The sequence below is a fragment of the Pleurodeles waltl genome, chromosome 12, assembly GCF_031143425.1.
Source record: "Pleurodeles waltl isolate 20211129_DDA chromosome 12, aPleWal1.hap1.20221129, whole genome shotgun sequence".
NCBI classification, from domain to species: domain Eukaryota; kingdom Metazoa; phylum Chordata; class Amphibia; order Caudata; family Salamandridae; genus Pleurodeles; species Pleurodeles waltl.
The window spans coordinates 247885479-247908198 of record NC_090451.1 but is presented as its reverse complement, the minus strand read 5'-3'; the positions used below and the strand labels follow the sequence as shown (position 1 = coordinate 247908198).

The following is a 22720-nucleotide window of genomic DNA, read 5'->3' as shown; positions in this document are numbered from 1 at the left end:
CCATGCGTTTATAACGAACACTGAGGGAGCAGCATGATAGCTCTGATTTAGAGCCTCAGGAGAAATGTGGATCCCTCTCCTTCCACTCAGACTGGACCTTGCCCTGAAGCCCATCAACAACATTGCAAGATTGCTACCCTTAATGTATTGGTTTCGGGTCTGGTCAATAGAGGCACTAAAGCCATATAGTGAAGCCATAAGTGAGATTATAGCCCTGAATGACTCATCAAAATCCCTTGGTTGGCATATATTAAACTCACTATCAATAGTTTGGAAATTCTCTGGAGCAACCCACTAACCATCAATAGCAACACCAAGGGCATTGTCAAATGAGCACGTTGGGCAAACTTTATTACATCCAATGAATCCTCTGACTCTCAAGGTAGTAGGACTTAAGCCTTTCTCATGCACAAAAATATATTTAAACTAGAGGATGCCCTGGATTTTACCCATCTGACTCGGACTCACTCTCTTTTCTTGCAGTTTTGCTACATTGTCCTTCCATTGACCATCTATGTTTCATTTTGGACTTCTTTGATTAACAAAATGAAATGCTGTCTGGCATGTCGTCTACAGATGAGTCGGAGGGGCATTTTTTTATTTTCTTTAGGGCTTATTCTAGATTGAGGTCTAGGTGGACTGCACCAATGTTTTGGGCTCTGGAACTAATAGACTGTATGAACTCATTAAGAATATGCAAAAGTGACAGTACAGTAATTATGGTGTTTGCTGTGGCTAAAGTTTGTATGTATGGATGGTCAAGAGCAGAGGATCATAGCCTCCATATGGATCTCAGCATTGTTGCATTGTCAGCAGTATGCATTTACCAATATTGCTGTTGAAGGATTGGACTTTTTAAAAGGCCATTGATGACCTTAGTTTGTATTGATATTAGATTATCGATTAGTTTTATCAGTCTGTTTTTTAAAAAAATTTGACTTATACATTATGGGGGTCATTCCTACCCTGGCGGTCCGAGACCGCCAGGGTAGGGGACCGCGGCGGATGCACCGCCAACAGGCTGGCGGTGCATCCATGGGCATTCTGACCGCGGCGGTACAGCCGCGGTCAGAAACGGAAAACCGGCAGTGTCCCGCCGGTTTTCCGCTGCCCTAGGGAATCCTCCAAGGCGGCGCTGCAGGCAGCGCCGCCATGGGGATTCCGACCCCCTTACCGCCAGCCTGGTTCTGGCGGTTTTGACCGCCAGAACCTGGCTGGCGGTAACGGGTGTCTTGGGGGCCCTGGGGGCCCCTGGAGTGCCCATGCCAATGGCATGGGCACTGCAGGGGCCCCCTAACAGGGCCCCACAAAGATTTTCAGTGTCTGCTATGCAGACACTGAAAATCGCGACGGGTGCAACTGCACCTGTCGCACCCTTTCCACTCCGCCGGCTCCATTCGGAGCCAGCATCCTCGTGGAAGGGGGTTTCCCGCTGGGCGGGCGGCCTTCTGGAGGTCGCCCGCCAGCCCAGCGGGAAACTCAGAATGACCGTCGCGGTCTTTCGACCGTGGTACGGTCTTCTGGCGGTTCCCGCTTGGCGGGCGGCGGGAGATAGGAATGACCCCCTATGTAATTTGTTCTTAATCTTTGCACTTGTGGATGAATTGCTAAAATTGATCTGGCAATAAATTTGGACTTGGATAGAGATTACTTATGTTTTAGACATGTTCATCCTATAATGCAAGGTGACAGAGGACATACTAATGGCATTTAGTCTACATTTAGATCTCCAACACTACCTTGGAATGTTAATAGTATGTCAGTTGTATATAAAACACATTTAACTTTCACAGTTGGCATACATATGTGTATTTGGGTGTTACTGTGGATCATGCTTGTAAGAAGCTCAATATTGAGGGCAGATAATGACAGGAACAGTGCGAAGCTCATTTACGTTCTCCAATAAGTACTTATCTTACTAGCACTTCCACATTTGATGAGTTCAGCTGAGCTGAAATACCAACATACAAAATCTTGGCCCGATGTCAGACATCAAGCTGCTATTGCTAAAACATGCATGCCTCACTCCATTCTTAATATGTAACATCGAGACACAATGTGTTTCGAATTTATTGTGCCCAAATGCCTTCTGATTGTTTATGGTCTATTCACCCTCATGGAGAAATTCATAGTTGTCAGCCATTTTGTGGCTGGTGATCATGAACTTACTTGACCTAGCAATGCTGAAATTATAGAACTTTTTCCGCTTCCAACGTTTCCACAAATCCCCAATAGCTTCCCCTGCAACAGAAATAATTTGACAAATGTTATGTTATCATCATGAATACGAAAAGTTGAAACATTTGTGGTAAATGAATGTTACGTTTTTTTTATAATATTACAAAGAATGCAAAAACAAAATGCCATGTGCTCTGCAGTGTCAATGACGAAACAACACCCTTCCAATTGAGGAACTGGGTTATGGAAATAAATTCAATAGATTTTTAAGATGAATTTGGGTATTTGGATGTCATACCCACTAAACAGAAATTCAGTTTGAAAGCAATTAATTAGCATAACAGATAGAACGATTGCAATGTTAATAAATTGAACACTCAAAAATAAAATAGACATGTATATATGTGCCTCATGAAATAAAAGAAGAAATTAGAATTGACATGTTGAAGTGAAAGGAAAACTCTTCATAGAAAGATTTGATAAGCAAGAAGTGGAACATTAAAAAAAATACGCTTGGAGAATACGAAAGGGAGAAAGGCATTGAATGTTATAATCCAAATAAATTATGTGGCATAAATAGTAATCTACTTAATTAGATTTTAAACATATCTATTTTTTTATTTTGTCCCTGAGCTTTCATGGTATGCATTGCATATATATATATATATATATATATATATATATATATATATATATATATGGTGGTCACCAATAGGTAGATATAGTTAGGACCTACTTTCCATAAGGAAACTATTTTTTATTTTGCCAATAACAGTGGTGCCGTTTGATGAATTTTCACAACATTTTCAAAACCCATTTTGATGGTCAGGTTAGCAGCTGTGTTTAAGGTTTTGGGGTGATTCATCAAGCAGGGGCCTAGTATGAGGTAGTCCTAAAATGCTTTTTCTCCTTGCAATTTCAAATAGGGATTTTAAACACAGCTACAGCCGGAACCACTGGAAGGAATTACACCAAATTTGGCAGAAAGGTAGCTCTTGGTCCAATAATAACCCATTTTGCTATTTGATGTGAATCTGCTCAGTAGTTTTTGAGATATTAAAGGAAAAAGAAATACGAATATCTAGGAATGAGAGTCCACTCATGGGTGATCCCTGGATCCGAGGGAAAAGCAAAGCCCTGACTGGCTGGCGCCAACCTAAAAGAAAAGTTGTGGCTTCTGTTTTGTTTATTGGTTCCTAGAATGCCAGACAGGTATCCTGGTCCCACTTGGATTGGGATATACCTACCTGTGATTGTCTGAATCAGTGATGGAGCCTTTATCCAACACTTGACCAGATGGAAAAAGTTTTTTTCTTTCTTTTTCTTTCTTTTCTCTCTCTCTCTCTCTCTCTCTCTCTCTCTCTCTCTCTCTCTCTCTCTCTCTCTCTCTCTCTCTCTCTCTCTCTCTCTCTCTCTCTCTCTCTCTCTCTCTCTCTCTCTCTCTCTCTCTCTCTCTCTCTCTCTCTCCTTTTCTCTCTCTCCTTTTCTCTCTCTCTCCTTTTCTCTCTCTCTCCTTTTCTCTCTCTGGCCTATCCCCCATTTTCCACCATAATCTGTAACTGTGGTTTATGTTGCTACAGTATCATTATAGGAAATTAGGGAAGGTACGGGCAATTATCAGCTTCTAGTGAACCTTTGAGAGGGAATATACGTGAAGGGCAGGAACAAAGTCTTTTTACATTTGCAGAGTCAGGTCATTTGTGACTGCAAATGTCCATTTGGTATGTTTAAAACTTAAATTGTCATCCAGTAACACATTACTGAATTACAAACTGGGTTTGTAACCAAATACTGATTGGGTATTTTCAAGAGACATGGTCAGGGCATCCCTTCCAAACACCAAATCTGATTGATATTTGCAACCAGAATATGATTACAAAACACTAACCACTTTACAGACTGCAAACATGTATTGTTAAGCCTTTAGAAAACGGGACAGGATCCCCTTTGGGAATGTTGAAAAAAATATTCTTAATAGTAGGTAGTGGTTCTATGGATGCCTCCCATTTTTTAAAAGGAAAACAGGCTGCATTTTAAAGAAATTGCTTTATTTAAAGGCAATCACAGACATGCTGGTATATTTGGAATGGCATGACAAGCAAAAAAACTGATAAACAAGGGTAGGTCGCTCCCCCTGCCGCTGCAGCTCCTCCAGCTCCTCCAGCTCCTCCAGGCCAGGTTCCTGAGACCTCCTAGCAAGCCCAGCTACCTCGCAGTAAGTACCCCCCCACCTCCCAGCCCCTCGCCCTGCCCCGCGCTACTCACCCTCTCTCCTGCTTCTTTTCTTCTTCTCTGTTCTTCCTCTGCGCTCTTCCTCTGTAGTCTTCTTCTGTTCTCTTCTGTCCCTCCTGCTCCCCGTCTTCTCTCTTCATCTGTGTGCTTCTCTCTCTCTCCTTTGCACCGCGACCTGCGTGTGCCTCTTCTTCTCTGTCCCTCTTCTTGGCTCTTTCCTCTGTTGCTCGTCGCCCCTCTTCTTCTTCACCTTCTTCTGTAATCTTCTGTCTTCTGCGCTCCTCTTCTTCACCTTCTTCTGTATTTTTCTGTCTTCTGCGCCCCTCTTCTTCTTTATCTTCTTCTGTTGTCTTCTGTACCTTCTTCTGTGGTCTTCTGTCTTCTGTTCTTCGTCTTCTGTACCTTCTTCTGTGGTCTTCTGTCTTCTGTTCTTCGTCTTCTGTCCTCTGTACCTTCTTCTGTGGTCTTCTGTCTTCTATTCTTCGTCTTCTGTCTTTTGTTCTTCGTCTTCTGTCTTCTGTTCTTCCCGCGCCTGTCCTCCTGCTCCTGTCTCGTCTCTCTCCCTCAATCGCCTCCCCCTCCGTATCACCCCTATCAACCCCTATCGCTATCTGCCTCCCTCACTCCTCCTATCTACCTACCTATCTACCTATCTCTCTATCTCTCTATCTCCCTCACTCACCACCTCCTCCTATCTACCTATCTCTCTATCTTCCCCCCCACTCGCCACCCCCTCTGTTACCACCCCTATCTTCCTATCCTTTCACTCTACCTCTCACCCTCACCCACCTCTACAACCCCCCCTCCCCTATCTTCCCAACCTTACTCCTATCTCTCTCCCTAAACTCCTATACTTCCTAAAACTCACCCCCCACCACCCTTAAACCCCCTCCCCCAGCTCTTCTCCCCTCTACCTGTCCCCCCCTCCCTCCGGTTTCCCGCCGCCACCACCTGCACGCCCCTGCCCCCCAGCTCCCATTCGCCCCCAGCTGACCCCTCCTACCTCTTATGGCGGCCGCGGTGCGACCGCGCCGCTGGCGCGCCAGAGGCAAGCCCGTCTGCGCCCGTCCGCGCCTGGCCCGCGCCCAGCGCCACGACCCCTGGTCCTCAGCACTCCCAAACCCCTCTGCTCCGCTACGACCCCACCACCCTCCACGCCCTCAACCCAGGACGCTCCAACACCTGCTTCCAAGCTAACCCAAAACGTACCCATGGACCTTTCGCCTGCCACTCCTGCAAACGTATCTTCCACCACGCAACTACCATGACCACCAGCCCACGCCCCATCAACCACCTCAAATGCATCCTGGTCAACGCTCGATCAGTCCACAAGCACGCCGTTGAACTCTGGGACCTCCTGGACTCCACAGCACCGGACGTCGCCTTCATCACAGAGACCTGGATGAACGCCTCTTCGGCCCCAGACATCACCACAGCCATCCCCGAAGGCTACAAGATTTCCAGGAAAGACCGCACCAACCAAGTAGGAGGAGGAATCGCCATCGTCTTCAAAGACTCCATCAGCGTCACCACCTCCACCGAAGACACCCCCCTCGCCGCAGAACACCTGCATTTCGTGATTCGCACCGACCCCAGGACCACCCTCAGAGGATCCCTCATCTACCGCCCCCCCCCGACCGCGCGCCCCTTTCAGCGACTCCATCACCGACTTCGTCTCCCCGCACGCCCTCACTTCGCCGGACTACATCCTCCTAGGCGACCTCAACTTCCATCTGGAACAGAACAACGACCCCAACACCACCGCCCTGCTCGACAACCTCGCCAACCTCGGCCTCAAGCAACTGGTGAACACCCCCACCCACATCGCCGGACACACGCTTGACCCCATCTTCTCCGCCAGCAAACACGTCTCCTTCAGCCACGCCTCCGCTCTACACTGGACCGACCACAGCTGTGTCCACTTCACATTCCGACGCGAGACCCGCCACCTCCGCACTCAACCCATCCCTCGTCGACAGTGGAACAAAATCCCCAATGAATAGCTCTTCTCCGCGCTCACCGTCAACCAACCTACCCTCACCACCGACCCCAACGACACAGCCCTCAGCCTCACGAACTGGATCTCCAACTGCGCAGACAACCTTGCTCCCCTCAGACGCACGCATCGACAGGCCATCACCAAAAAACCTCTCTGGTTCTCTGACACCCTTAAGGAATCAAAGAAAACCTGTTGCGCCCTCAAGAAAGCCTGGCGCAAGGACCACACCGCCGACAACATGACCGCCCTCAAGAACGCAACCCGCGAACACCACCACCTGATCCGCGCAGCCAAAAGGAATTTCTTCACCTACAGTCTGGACAAAAACAGCCACAACAGCAGAGAACTCTTCAGCATCGTTAAAGAGTTCTCCAACGCCAACGCCATCAAGCCCTCACAAGACCTGTGCAACTCCCTCGCCACCTTCTTCCATCGCAAGATCACCGACCTCCACGACAGCTTCGGACACCAGACCCAGCCAAGCAACACCGAACCCACACCCCCTGCCATCACCCTCAACGCCTGGACCCACATCAACACTGAAGAGACCAAAACCACCATGAACTCTATCCACTCCGGCGCCCCCTCGGACCCCTGCCCTCACTTCATCTTCAATAAAGCCAACGACATCATCGCCCCGCACCTCCAGACCATCATCAACTCCTCATTTTCATCTGCTACCTTCCCCGAAAGCTGGAAACACGTCGAAGTCAACGCCCTACTAAAGAAACCTACGGCTGACCCAAGCGACCTGAAGAACTTCCGCCCCATCTCGCTCCTCCCCTTCCCTGCCAAGGTAATAGAGAAGACCGTCAACAAACAGCTTACCAACTTCCTGGAAGATAACAACCTTCTCGACACTTCACAATCCGGATTCCGAACCAACCACAGCACTGAAACCGCCCTCATCTCAGTCACAGACGACATCAGAACCCTGATGGACAACGGTGAAACAGTCGCCCTCATACTCCTCGACTGCCTTCGACACCGTCTGTCACCGCACCCTAATAACCCGCCTCCGCTCGCCCTGGACTGGATCGCCTCCTTCCTCTCCAACCGCTCTCAAAGAGTCTACCTCCCACCTTTTCGCTCAGACCCCACCGAGATCATCTGCGGCGTCCCTCAAGGCTCCTCGCTCAGCCCGACACTCTTCAATGCCTACATGAGCCCCCTCGCCGACATCGTACGAAAGCACAACATCATCATCACCTCCTACGCCGACGACATTCAACTTATACTTTCCCTCACCAAGGACGCCGCCAGCGCTAAGACCAACCTACAAGATGGCATGAAGGACGTCGCAGATTGGATGAGGCTCAGCGGTCTAAAACTGAACTCTGACAAACGGAAGTCCTCATCCTAGGCAACACCCCGACCGCATGGGACGCCTCCTGGTGGCCCACGGCCCTTGGCACCGCACCGACCCCCTTAGACCACGCCCGCAACCTCTGCTTCATCTTGGACCCTCTTCTCACCATGACCAAACAAGTCAACGCCGTGTCCTCCTCCTGCTTCCTCACCCTCCGCATGCTCCGCAAGACCTTCCGCTGGATCCCCACCGACACCAGAAAAACCGTGACCCACGCCGTAGTCACTAGCCGCCTGGACTGCGGCAACACCCTTTATGCTGGGACCACCGCAAAACTCCAAAAACGTCTGCAACGTATTCAAAACGCCTCTGACCGCCTCATCCTCATCGTACCCCGCAACAGCCACATCTCTGCACACCTGAGACACCTACATTGGCTCCAAGTCAGCAAAAGGATCACCTTCCGACTTCTCACCCACGTACACAAAGCCCTCCACGACAAGGGACCTGAATACCTCAACCGACGCCTCAGCTTCTACGCCCCCACCCGTCTCCTCCGTTTCACCGGCCTCGCGCTCGCTGCCGTCCCTCGCATCCGCCGCTCCACGCGGGTGGTAGGTCTTTCTCCTACCTGGCAGCCAAGACATGGAACACCCTCCCCACCAGCCTCAGGACCACCCAGGACCACTCCGCATTCCGGAGACTCCTCAAGACCTGGCTTTTCGAGCAGCAGTAACCCCCTTTCCCCCTAGCGCCTTGAGACCCGCACGGGTGAGTAGCGCGCTTTATAAATGTTAATGATTTGATTTGATTTGATTAAACCCAGATCTGTGACTGGGGGTGAATGTTTGATTTGTTCTGCATTCCGTCCATCATCTGTTGTTTTTGCATTTGTCGCCCCAAGTGGGAGGGGTATGACCAGACGTGTGTCCCGTGCTTGCTATGCCACTAGATTCAAGCTAGCCTGGCTGATGAAGGGTTATACCCTGAAACCGGTCCCAGGATGATTGTCTCTGGTCCAAGGAAGACCTGGCCTGGCAGTTTGGGCTGGACTGTTCCCATGGGGAGCAGGGTCAAGACTGATTTGCATATGGCAGGGTCTAAACTGGAACGGCATGACAAGCAAAATAACTGATGGATTAAACCCAGATCTGTGACTGGGGGTGAATGTTTGATTTGTTCTGCATTCTGTCCATCATCTGTTGTTTTTGCTTTTGACCTCAGCAGGTCACCATTTCTGTGATGGCAGCGATTCCTAGTGGGTTGTGGTTTGTTCCCTACCTCATTAATATTCTTAAATATGTAAAAGAAGAAAAAGGAAGGAAAAAGACATAAAAGAAAGACTAAAGGGTGGAGAGAAGAAATAGAAGAAACAACAAAATAAGTAAGAAAAATTAGAGGAGAGAAAGAAAGAAAACAGAAATATATGTTGAAATAAAGAAGTAATGTGAGAAGAAAGTATGGGTGACTAAAGTAAAGAAGCCAAAAAAGAATGAACTAGTGGAACAAACACAAAAGTAAAAGATGCAACGAAAGTGTGAAGGAGCAACCTGGGCATGATTGGAATAAAGGGCTATGAAGAAGGAAGGAAAGCTAGAAAAAGGTCAGATGGACTAAGTGAGGAAAAGGCAGAAGGAAAGAAATGGAAATAAAGAATGACATAGGCATGAAAGCAAAGAAAAGATGATGAAAAGAAGGAAGGAAAGAAGCATAAAGGGCAAGAAAGATGGTGGAAAGGATGAATAAGAGACATACACTTGTACTGGTTAATGTGTAGGACTTGGCCAAAATCCTTTAAAATCTTTCTGTAATATTCATAATTCTGGATGTTGAAACACACTTGAGAGCCAAAACTGCATCTCTCAAATTCATTGAGACAAATATTGACTTGTCTCATGAGAAGCATGTTACTGAAGATCAATACGCTTATGTAGAGTTCCTGGCAACCAAATAATGTTCTTGCACTGCTAGAGAACTCAAAATGCCAATCGTTGAGTTGAAATCCCCCAAAAACTTTTTTTCAATCATGTTCAGAAGCAGAGCTGGTTGTTCTAGGAATGAATTAGAGTTGGTCATTTGGGACACGAGGAAAGGATTTAGACAGTGAAGGAAGTCTAGCTCTCACTTTCTTTGTGAACTAAAATGCTGTTCATTAGAAACGGAGCAGCATTTCTATACAAGGAGAAAGTGGAAATGTTTCAAGGGGTGAGTGACTGTGAATGGCAATGGGGAGGCAAGAGGAGATTTTGGCTTCCACATGTATACCGTGCTATAAGGCGAGGACTCATGTTTGATATCAGTGTTATGTCAGACTTAAAATTCTGACAGCAGTTTTCACAATAATACCAGAGACAGTGAGTTGGTTATATTTGGTATCTGAGGCCGCAAATCATTTCCATGCAGTGTGTTTATGACTAGGTATATGTATATAAAGTGCCGTAGAAGAAGTTTATGAGTTTTAGTACTTTGGCATTATTTTATTAGTTAACGAACAGATTTTACCTACCCACTTTATGGGCTAGGAAGATGTGACTAAAACCATTTCTTAGTGTTTCTTTATGTGTAAATGGCTTATGCAGCATGTTAATTCTGAAATTGTTTATTTATTAAATGATAGGTGTTTTGACTATTCTCAAACAAATAAAATTATCTAAACTGAATCGTTCTCTCCACCCCTTCTGATTTACAGTTAACATTTGTCTTTCCTGCTGCCAACATAACATGTTTCCCAGACAACTACCCGGTAGAGTTTACAATATCTGTTCAACATTTGCACCTTAAATGGTTAGTTGTCAGAAAACTTCCTGTTGCAGTGGCATCGCAACCTTTGTACGGCAATGTTAGTAACTTTTGACCCCTTTGAGCTAAACACATTTTAATTAAAATCTGCAAATCATGCAGTAGTTGATGGGTTAAGTTGTATATTCATATTTACCCGAAAACCACTGCTCCCACACATTCTGAATTTTCCAGAGTCCCTGAGTACGGTTACAGACTTACATTTCAATGATTTCTGCATTCATGTTTTGATGGCCTTGATTCTGTGAGGTGTTCTACTAAAAACCCACCTTCTGTACTTTGAATGTTATGTTGTGCAGTATGGTGGAAGGGAAATTATTTCCTCCTCCTGCAGGTTCACTCTGTGAGGCTGAGTCTGGGTTTTTGAGGGAAGCTGTTCCATTGATTCCATTTTCATGCACGACTCGACCATTAGTGCTTCCAGTGTGTCCATCCTCATCCATGTTTTCCCAGGATAGCGTGGCATTGTTCAGCTGAAGAGCAGATTGTGAGCCTGCGTCTTCCTTAACGTAAGATGGGGGATTTTGTCTTACAAGAATTTTCTATAAGAAAAAAAGATAACTGTTCTAAAACTAGACTGCAGTACATTAACTTCATCTTAAATGAATGATATTTATGGTTCAATTTGTAGTACACTAGATAAAAAAATCAAATATTGGCACAATACATGTGTAACATACACTACAAAAAAAGGTATGCACCTCTTGCTTGCTTGATTGTCTTTCTTCTGATATCTGTGGAGTCTCTTAAAACACCTTACACTTCTACTATCAGGAATCACAGTAGTTTTTTCTGCTGATCCGTGATCTTAATTTAAAGTGCTTGACTCTCCTCTCCTTGTTTGTCTCTGTGCCGCATCTTAGACCTGTGCTTCAACTGGATTTGAAGTGCACAGGGCACAGCCCTTTATCTTACTACACAAGGAGATTTGCCTGAGGTTGCTGGAGATAAATGACAGCAAAGTACTTCCTTCCAAGTAGATCATTTCATCGTAATCTGACTGATTTTTTGCCAGTGTCTTTCTCAGTGAACATGTAAAGTAATCACCATGTTGAAGACTGCTGCTGAGCATTGTAAAAATAACTGGTGTTGTTGTTATATATTACTCTGCAATCCATTAACTTAATACAAGCAACACATTTTATTTACTCAGTGAACAGTGTACTTCTCAAATGTACTAAATAGGGTAGTTAAAAAAAAAAAAAACACTGTGAGGGATTCCTACCCTGCTTCTAAGAACTGGAAGAGATACATGTGACATACAGGATGTGAAAATGGTTTTGGATTTGTGTGTGTGTGTGTCTGTGTGTGTGCAGGTGTGTGTGTGTGCATGCACCCACCCATATGGATGCTTGCACGCTTTCCAGGAAAAGGCCACTGTGAAGGGGTTCATACGTAATTATCCTCAAGTGCACTAAAAACTCAAAGACTACCCTGGCAATGCAATATCTTAAAACTGTAATTTTAAAGTGACCCACCTTTAATCTGCTCAGAGAAACATTTGCCTCTGCTGCAGCCTTCACTGAAAAGGGCAAAATGGCAATTGTAAACCTCATGACGTTAAAAACGGCGATCACAGTAAATGCCTGTAATAAAAAGAGCATACAATATTAATTGAGATGTGAAAGCCTCACAAGAGCCCCGCTAGGCACATGCCCCACACACTCTCCAGATAGCACAGCAAAAAAAAGCCACAAACCTAATGAATGGAAATCTTCGCACTTTTATGTAATGTCACATTCATATTAAAACACTCCGTGCTCATGTGGAACATTTTGTGAAATATAATATGTCATAGAAAGTATTGCATTCACACAACTAGTTCAGGAAGCACATTCCATAATCTGCAAAAACCCTAATTATTGATAATTTATACATGGCTAAGGCAGTTAACTATTAAGGAATGAGGAGATATATCCTAGCTCAAATTGCTCAAAATGAAGTGCTAAAAAGAGACTGAGTAGAGGAGGAGAAGATGGTCTCTTCTCCTAGGACCACAGGAGAAACCCACACACTGTAATTCAAACAAGTTACAATGTACACCTTGGCCAGAGCTCAGAAATAAAGGAAAGAATGCATTGATAAGGCCATAGGAGCAAGAGAGATGGACCTCTAGGCACAGAATCCACCTGTATTACCCTTACACTCAAACAGAGAGTCTCAAACATAAAAATGCCCCATATGGTAACTAAGGAACTTTAAATATAACTGCTATTATTTACTTTACAAATTAATGAAGACCTGTGACAACTTCAGCTAGTCTTTCAAGCCCTGTACCTAGCCATTATGGAAAAAGGAAGGGTGCCTCACCTCTTTCTAAAAGTTTGAGGTGCATTCATGTTGGTCAAAGTTTGTAGATAGAATTACGAGAGTATCTCTCTTTGGTAGACATTTGAGTCTAGTAAAAGCAATTGTTAGAAATTGGGTTTGGGCAGACGTATGAATCCTGTCAAAGCAGGAACTACACGTCTAGTGAAGGTAAGTAAGATACACACTAAAAGTTAACCTGTGCTCACCCTCTGGTAGCTTGGCACAGAGCAGTCAGGCTTAAGAGGCACAGTGTATTTGTGAACACAATACACAGTGAAACACAGTGAAAACACCACAAACAGACTCCACATCAAGTTAGAAGAATAGATTATTATTTTATTAATAAATCAAGACTAAAACGACACAAATCTAAGAAGTAGAAGTCAAGATATGATTTTTTTTAAATAAACATGTCTGTAGCTCTTAGAAGCAATAGGAGCCAATGGGGGGTTCTTTGGTCACGCAGGACCATGGCAAAGTGATGAGTTCAGGCAGACCGCAATGGAGCGTGGGCCAGATACCGGAGTCACTCAGGCCCATTGAACACAGTACCTTGATTCTGGTCACAACAGCGAAATGAGGGGTGCAGCCGAGCAATGCGTCGGTGTCGGTCCAGCAGTCAAGGTGATGCATCAGTTTTCTTCATGCAGTCGAGGTGATGCACTGGTTCGGAAGCCGATGCACCAGCCGAGAAACACTGGCTCTGTAGATGATGGGCCGGTTTCTTCACGCAGTCAAGGGCATGTGTTGATTTTCCCACACTGCACCAGAAGCAATGTGGTGATTCTGATGAAATAGTTCTTTAGGAGAATCGCTGGTTTCAAGTGTGATGCACCTATTTTGCTCCTGCAATAGCGACAATGCATTGATTCTGCTTCCAGCAGACAGGGGATGCATTGGTTCAACTAGAGCAATCTCCTGGGTCCACTTCCAATGGACCAGGCACAGGAGCAGGTGATGAGACTTTGATATCCCTGAGCCTTATGCAACAGGAGGCAAGCTTGCAAGCCCTTGGGGATCACTCTGGGTTCCATGCAAAGCCCAGCTGTCCCTCAGCAGGGTCGGAAAGCAACAGGGTGGCACAGCAGAAAAGCAGTTTTTCCACAGCAGCAGTTCAGCAGCAGAACTGTCCTTGTAGTAGCACAGCAGTCCTTCTAACAGAGGTTCTTTACAGGTCTAAAAGTGTCTGATTTGCTGGGGTCAGAAATCTAGTACTTATAACCATCTGTCCTTTTGAAGTGGGGGTGAATTCAAAAAAGCATCTTCAAAGTGCACAGAGGTCCTTTCTTATACCTGGCTTCATACTCACTACAGGGGGTCATCAGCCCCTTTGTGTGGAGACAGGACACTGCTCTTTCAGGTGTTAAGTGTCAGCTCCCCCCTCCCATTCTGCCCAGGATGAGTCATCAGGATCCAGATGGTCACTCACACACACCTAACCTTCTTTGGTATGTTGCAGTCTAGAGGGAATGCACAAAGTCAAGCTGTCACCTACTCAAGATGTGTACTGGAGACAGGCTACAGGCACACAGAGCTTTAAAAGCAGCGAAATACCCAAATTCTAAAAGTGGTATTTCTAAAATAACAATGTTAAATCCAACTTGGTCAACAGAGAGGATTTATCATTACCATTTCAGTGGTATGAAACATGATAGAGCTACTCCTTCTCAATCAGGAATTATAGCTTGCGTGTAGTAAGGAATTGCCATAATCAACCTTTGCGATCGTAGGCCTCACAGTAGTAAAAAACAAATTGAGGTGTTTTTTACTACCAGGACATGAAAAAGTACTTGTCCTACCTTTCACTTACATAGCACCTTGCCCTATGGGCTACCTAGGGCCTACCTTAGGGATGAAGTATTTGTAATAAAAGGGGAGTTTGAGGCTTGGCAAACGGTTTTAAATGCCAAGTCGACATGGCAGTGAAACTGCACACACAGGCACTGCAGTGGCAAGCCTTAGAAATGTGTAAAGGTCTTGAGTGGGTGGCACAATCAGTGCTGCAGGACCACTAGTGCAAAAAGAACAGTTGATGGATGGAATGTGGACCAAAGTTTCAACACTCAGTCTATCATTTTATAAAATATGGTACAGTGTATCCATTGAAAACACAAGTTAGCCTATGAAAATGGTCAGAACACAATATAAACCCAGGCTGGTACGCCATCTGCCTTTCTTTGCAGGTAGACTCCCCTGAGAAGTTGAGATGCACAGTAGATAGACACCAACATTGCTAACCTTGCAACACCAAAGAAGCATCCCTGTAGTGTATTTTGAGTAGAAGTGTTAAGTAAAGCCTTTTGTAACTACTGGGTAGACAGTGAAGCTGATCCCAAACTAATTGAAGAGTCAACCATCGAACATTAAACACATGACATACAGCTTAAAGTGATCACGCCTGTTCATAGAGAAATCTATGTGACTACAGCAGCCTCAGGCATTCATATTTTAAGTACAGCATAAACTCAGGTAGCAGATCTCTACATACTTGCAAGTGACAAAGAAAATAGAAAATAACTTTATTTCACCAACAATATAGGTACATATTCTAAATATTAAGTCAGATGCACAGTGTGTCAGATCCAAGGCTCAACACTAGATTGTAACATGTTGAAGTGTATGATGTTTCTGCTGCTGTCTTTGAGTGCCATGGGGAGCATTTCTGTGTCTTCAGCGGCAGTTTGGTTTGACAGGCCGAACCTTTAGGTCTGTCTTTTGGCCTGTCCTAGATGCTTACAAATTACCATCAAGACCAAGAGCAAATCTGACAACCCAGACTAATGTTTCCTCTGGGTGCTGTTTCTCAGTTCCCAGTGGAGTTTTTCTGAATACTGCATACAGAGTTGTGGAGATAGGGAACTGGGATCCATGCTGAGTCATAGAAGTGTCCTCATCACCAAAAAACGTTGGACACACTGGAACCACATTTGTTTGTTGCTGCTGCACTGTGACCTGCTGAGGAGTGTAGTGTAAGAAGCCAGCTGTAGGCTAATGTGTAGACCATTCGTATAGTTCCTCGCTATCTACAAAAAGCAAATCATGATGTTGTGTGTACAATGCTTCCTGTTGCAGTTGTATCCATGTGCCCATGAGAGATATTTCTCCTCTATAGTGGATTGTGTTTTGTGGAAAGAGTTGGCATCCAATTAATTGTATATTAGTTACAGTATTCAAGTTTGTTGGGTAGGATGAAAGCTACAGGTTGTCTTCAATGCACTTTCAAAAGGAGCAGTGTAGGCCTTTCCTCAGATAATCTCTAACTGGACCTCATCGCTGACACCAAGCAGAAAGCTCAGCAACACTCTTCCACATCATACATTTTGCAGAACCCAATGATGACATTATGCACAGGCACAATAGACTTGGGAAGCCAATTATTATTAGTATCCTACACACATGCATTCTTTTACAAAGAAAAAACAACCACAATATAATCTTCTGGTAGCAACAATGCACAAAAGTGCATCACCAGTGACCTGAAAGCACATATCACAATATAAACAAATTAAACAACGCACAGTCACCACCACAAAGCCAAACAACGTAACAAACTATAGTCTAAACCCCACAGTACTATCTGCTTTGAGTCAACTGCACAAAGGTGCATGGATAATCACACTCACACATGAAATGAGCCCTTATAGCCCCTGGATAAGATGCATAAAATAGAAGCAATATAAAGCAAAAAATACAACAATTCATATTCTCCTCACCTACATCCAATGTCACATTGAAACCTTCTTACATCTATCGATCAACAAGGTTCGTATGTATGTATGCAATGGTTTTTGTGTAGCACAAACTGCGTTAGAAAGCAACAGGAATGACTGAACACTGCCACGGGTACACTTGCAGCACCCAACTGCATTGTAACTGCCAAACACACAATACCAAACTCCTCATATGTATAGTAATATAAATATTGAGGCACGCAAAAAGACACATTTAATATAGGCACCAAACTATGAAACTATGAAACACGGAATAAGCACATGGTACAGACTCTCACATACACCAGGAAGCAAAACAACACTGCAATAAACATTAAAGAACTATTTGCACAAAATCTAAGCCTAACTATGACACTGTTTTGCTATAGCAATGACGTTTGCAAGAAAATCTTCACGAGAAACTACAATTTCATGAAGTACCTCTTTAAAATAAGCAATAGAAAAAAAAAAACAAAGAAAGCATGTGGTGAGTTCAAGAGTTTAATGAGACCCACACAAAAGAAGAGAGTTGCAAGAGAAGAAAGCATTATGCAGTTCCCCATCTTGTTATTTCTCCCATTTGTTGTGCTTTGCCTGTGCCTATGATGCAAGTTTTTTTCCTTGTTGACATTCATCTTGGGACATTTAGTAGCAGTCAGATTTTACATACAAATAGAGCTTCCAACATCAGGCTCTAAATGGGCCATTCTTCCAATGAACACAAATGTACATGTGCAGCCTTTTGGAATAAACATTCTTGTCATAACTTTCTTACCTCTAGTATCACTTATACTAAAGTAATACTTTAGTATAAGTATCACTTTAGTATGACTTGTTCATGAGCACTATTGTGAGTCGCATTGTAGTCATGTGAATAGATGAGTAGGTGTGCATAGGACATGTAGCCATGGAAGACAGACCCACACAGAATGTAGCAATAAAACTGAAGGTCCCTAATGTTTCTCAAATACACCATGAAAACAATGTGTATCTGGGCAGTTGATCAAAGTCCTATTTAAGCCCTTGGAGCTGGTAGGTATGGCAGAATGCTACAACCTAGTGCCAGTATTTTGAAGTGCGTCAAGCCTGTCCAGTAGGTGGGTGGGCAAATGTCCTATTTCAGAGTGCACTGACAATAGATACCACAGCCCTCCTCAAAAATGCAATCCCAACCCAATCTCCTTACTCATTTCATCTTTCTAGATGCTGGTTCAAATATTGACTTAAATATAGATACTTAGCACACACAGATCTTCCTTAACCCCTTCACTGCCAGGCCTTTTCCTCCTCAGGTGTCAAACCTTTTTTGGGCCTTTTGGGGCAGTTCGCGCTTCGGCCCTAATAACTTTTTGTCAACATGAGCTACCCACACCAAATGTGCATTCTTTTTTTCCATCATCCTAGGGATTCCAGAGGTACCCAGGGTTAGTGGGTTCCCCAGAGGAGACCACGAAATTACCCAAAATACAGCAAAATTTCTTTTTTTTTTTTTAAATGGAGAAAAGGGCTGCAGAAGAAGGCTTGTGTTTTTTTTCCCTGAAAATGGCATCAACAATGGGTTTGCGGTGCTAAGATCACCATTTTCCCAGCTTTCAGGACCAGGCAGACTTGAATCAGAAAAACATATTTTTCAACACAATTGTGGCATTTTACTGGGACATACCCCATTTTCACTATATTTTGTGCTTTGATCCTTCTTCCAGTTAGTGACAGAAATGGTGTGAAACCAATGATGGATCCCAGAAAGCTAAACATTTCTGAAACGTAGACAAAATTCTGAATTCAGCAAGGGGTAATTTGTGTAGATCCTACAAGTGTTTTCTACAGAAAATACCAGCTGAAATAAAACATATTGAAATTGAGATGAAAAAAACAGCCATTTTCTCCACGTTGTACTCTGTAACTTTTTCCTACGATGTCAGATTTTTGAAAATAATATACTGTTGCGTATGCTGGACTCTTCTGATTGTGGGGATATATACGGCCTGTAGGTTCATCAAGAACCCTAGGTACCCAGACCCAATAAATGAGCTGCACCTTGCAATGCGTTTTCATTCTATACCGGGTATACAGCAATTCATTTGCTGAAATATCAAGACTGAAAAATAAGTATCAAGGAAACCTTTGTATTTCCAAAATGGACACCAGATAAGGTGCTGAGAAGCAGTGGTTATTTGCACATCTCTGAATTCCGGGGTCCCCATACTCGCATGTGAATTACAGGGCATTTCTCAAAAAGTCGGGTTTTTTTACACACTGTCTAACATTTGGAAGGAAAAAATTTAGAGAAAGACAAGGGGCAATAACACTTGTGAAAGTGAGCTGGAAACAAAGCAAGCAGAGCCTGGTGAGTGCCAATTTCCAATGTTTATTTGGATAAAATAAACATTAAACAAATAACATCACCCCAGCGCGCAGCAGTCGGCCCCCTGATGTCGCAGTATCCAAACCGCGCGTCCGACCGTTGCCTCAGAATCTCCGGTGTTCCTCGTTGCGTTGTTAGCGCGAGGAACACCAAAAAACCAAGACACGGGCACATGTCAGCGTCTCCGCTGCGCGTGCAGTACCACGAACAGCTGATCACAGCTGACCGGCACGTGCAGCGAGAACGCTCCTAATCCATTGTGCTTTGCACAAGCACTACAATTAGTTTTGCCTTTTAACAACAAAAAAAACAAAACAACAAAAACAACAAAAACATAAATATACCCCTAAAAAAAAAAAAAAAAAATTAATAGCTATACATGCCATGTACTGAAGCATTTACCTAAAATTCAACATAAACAAATCCCTTTCAATGATACCTTATAGATACCCTGTGCACTCTATCACTTTTCCTGATAGGCACAAGATCTATGCACGAACCTCCCTTCTTTGAACAGGAGTACTTTACCTCTCCAGAGTTTTTTATATTTAAGCATTCCTTTGCTTTCGAAGAATGATCACCTCTGTCTTGAGGAGGCAACAAAACCCCCTTTGATTCCACCTTTACAACTTTTCCCATGTTCCACCAGTTACGTCCGTCAACACACACAGCATTACCACAAACTTTGTCAACCTTCAATGGTTCAGAAAACTTAGAGTCACCTTTCTTGACAAATACTGGCAATTTAACCCGCACCCAATCACCAACGGTGAACTGGACATCCTTGTTGAGCTTTTTCCACATTTGAACGAACCTTTGAGTGTATGTGTTCCTTACATGTAGCATGCTTGAAAAATTTGGACAAGCAAGCTTGCCTAAATAGAGTGGCCGGCTTTCTCCCTTTAAGTGCCTCAAACGGAGATACCCCTGTGCTAGTGTGAGGTGTTGTTCGGTAAAACCAGAGCATACTCTTTACAGCGGCATCAACCACACACCCATTAGCTAACGCCCACTGAATACATTCACCAATCACTCTATCAAATCACTCAACCAAACCATTTGTTTGCGGTTGATAGAGAGAACTTCTCAAATGTTTGATGGCACACTCATTCAGAAAACTCTCAACTTCACTGGATACAAACTGAACCCCGTTGTCTGACACAAGTTCCTTGTGAAACCCTTCCTCCAAAAATACATCTTTTAAAAACGATACAACTGATGTGGAATCTGCATGACTCACAAACTTCACATGAGGCCACTTGGAAAAGTAATCAATAACAACATAAGCATACTGTAATTTAGGAGAAAGAGAATTAAACGGTCCCAGCAAATCAATACCTAACTTTTCCCAGGGACCTGCCGGACATTCTATTGGCCTTAGCGGAGGAGTTGACGTTTTGAGAGTCTTATCACTAGATGCACAAATATGATTTGACTAATGTTTCAATGTCTCTGTCCATTTGCGGCCACCAGTAGTATTCTCTCACCCTTTTTTTTTTTAGTAAAAGTAGCACCCAAATGACCTTCATGTGCTTTTTGCAGAATCTTGGACTTATAACATCAGGAGGAACAATTTTATAATTTCTCAACAATGCACCATCTTCAATAGATAGTTCGTCAGACACCTTTAAAAAGGGTTGCTCACTCTGATTTAACAAAATTTCATGTGGCCAACATTCCTCAATGTATGTCAAAATTCTGGAGAGTACAGAATCACTTGAAGCCGCTTCTTTCCGCTGCGTTTCGGAGAACGACCCAGTACGTTCCAAATCGATGACAGCAATGAAAGCTCTCACGTTCTTTCCCCCAGAAATGTGTACCACAGAAAAATCAAATTGTAACAGCCTGGCTGCAAATCTTGCAATTCTTGGTGTGCTACTTTTAACATTGGTACCATTTAAAATAGAAACTAATGGCTTATGATCTGTCTGGAGAAAAACATTTCTTCCCCATAAATATGACTTAAATTTCTCTATACCCCACCAACATGCCAATAATTCTTTTTCAATTACAGAATAATGTACCTCATTAGGTCTGAGTACTCTTGACGCAAACCCAATGGTATGCTCCTGCTTCTCATTCATTTGTGTCAAGACAGCACCCAGACCGAATTTACTGGCATCCACAGTCAAATAACATTTCATGTTATGACCATAAGATTGTAAAACTTTAGCACTACACAACCTCCGCTTAATCGTGCCAAACGCTTCCATACACTCGTAGCATTAGTTTTGAGCAGATTAGAAATGGGTCTGACTAGTGTTGCAAAATTTTCAATAAATCTAGAATAGAACTCGCATAGTCCCAAAAACGATTTGACCCCACCTTTGTCCTGAGGAGCTGGTGCACTTACAATCGAATCCACCAGACCTGGTCTGGGATGCACACCTTCAGCTGTGATGACATGACCGAGATACTCTACAGACGTTTGTAAAAAGTGACATTTTTCTCTTTTCAACACCACACCAGCACCGTCAAACTTACTCAAGACCTGTTTAAAAATTGCATCATGTTCATCTCAGTCACACGCATGTATCAACACGTCATCCTGAAAAATACACACCTTGTCTATGCCTTTGAGAAGTGTAGACATTATCCTCTGAAATACTGACGCTGCTGACGCCAAACCGAACGGCATACAACAATATTGATATGTTCCCCACTGGGAAACAAATGCCGTAAAGTGCTGAGAATCCTGTGTCAATTCAACTTGGTGATAAGCGGTAGCCAAATCAAGTTTAGAAAATAATTTCGCTCCATTAATACAGGAGAGCATCTCACCAATCTTAGGCAAAGGATGGGAGACTACCCAGATCTCTTTGTTGAGTGCCCTCAAATCGATACATACTCTCAAATACCCATTTTTTTCTTTGCGACCACCAACGGAGATAACCATAAGGAAGAATCAATGGGTTCAATAATTCCCTTTCTTCGTAAACTTTCTAATTCTTTTTCCAACTCATCTCTGACACTGAATGGCACACCTCTCAGCTTATTTTTAATAGGAATAGCCTTGTCCTTGACCTTAATCATGTGTGTAAAGCCTCTTATCTTTCCTAACTCACCCGAGAAAACCCTTGGAAACTCATTCAACAAATTCTCTATATCAGAGGAGACTCTAATAGCTGTCACCTGTTCACACGTACCTGGGCGCAAAACCATTCCAAACAGCCCATGGTGAAACCATCCTAAAATGTTCAGTCCTTTCACTGCCACATAGACCTTCCCGAAAATGCGTCGACCCTTGAAAACCATAATGTCTTCAAAAAAACCTACTAAATCAATCCTCCTTCCCTCATAAGAAATCGGAGTCCTATCTGGTGGGTTAAATTTTCGTGTGCCCCAGTTTAGTTCAAAAAGCTCCTGAGTAATCATAGTGATTCTGGCACCCGAATCAGCCAGTAACTTTAAATATTTGTCTTCTACTTGAACAAAACTGTATGGATCAATACACTGCTCGGGATTACCAGTTACTATGTCCTGGTCTCCCAAAGCCAGAATCATTTCTTGCATGTCAGTCATCAACTCAACCATCCTGTCATCATTATCATCACAGACCGCATTAACCTTAGTGTTACTATTTTTGTTACTTTGACAAACCCTTGTGAAATTACCTGTTTTGCCACATGATCTGCATTGAACATTCTTTGCTGGACAGGTTTTTCCTCCTTTTACATGTGATGTGTAGCCACATCTAAAACAAATATTAGTCTGCTTGAAAAAGCTACTGGATTTGGTCGCCTCCCCTTTGTTGTGCAAAAATACAGTAGTCTTGCGTCTGTCGTCAGGTCTCTGAACTACATTCACCTGTTCTGCTT

General features: G+C 43.8%; 1 protein-coding gene across 1 annotated transcript in view; it reads right to left on the bottom strand.

Annotated features, from left to right (window-relative positions):
* Positions 1-22720, bottom strand: part of ABCC12 (ATP binding cassette subfamily C member 12) — a 599698-nt gene that overhangs the window by 412448 nt on the left and 164530 nt on the right. Inside the window, exons 9-11 of the mRNA XM_069217731.1 lie at positions 11996-12103; positions 10787-11059; positions 2170-2241 (exon numbers count right to left, since the gene is read on the bottom strand). Coding sequence (XP_069073832.1) covers positions 2170-2241; positions 10787-11059; positions 11996-12103 — 453 coding nt within the window. The remainder of the gene's footprint in view (positions 1-2169; positions 2242-10786; positions 11060-11995; positions 12104-22720) is intronic.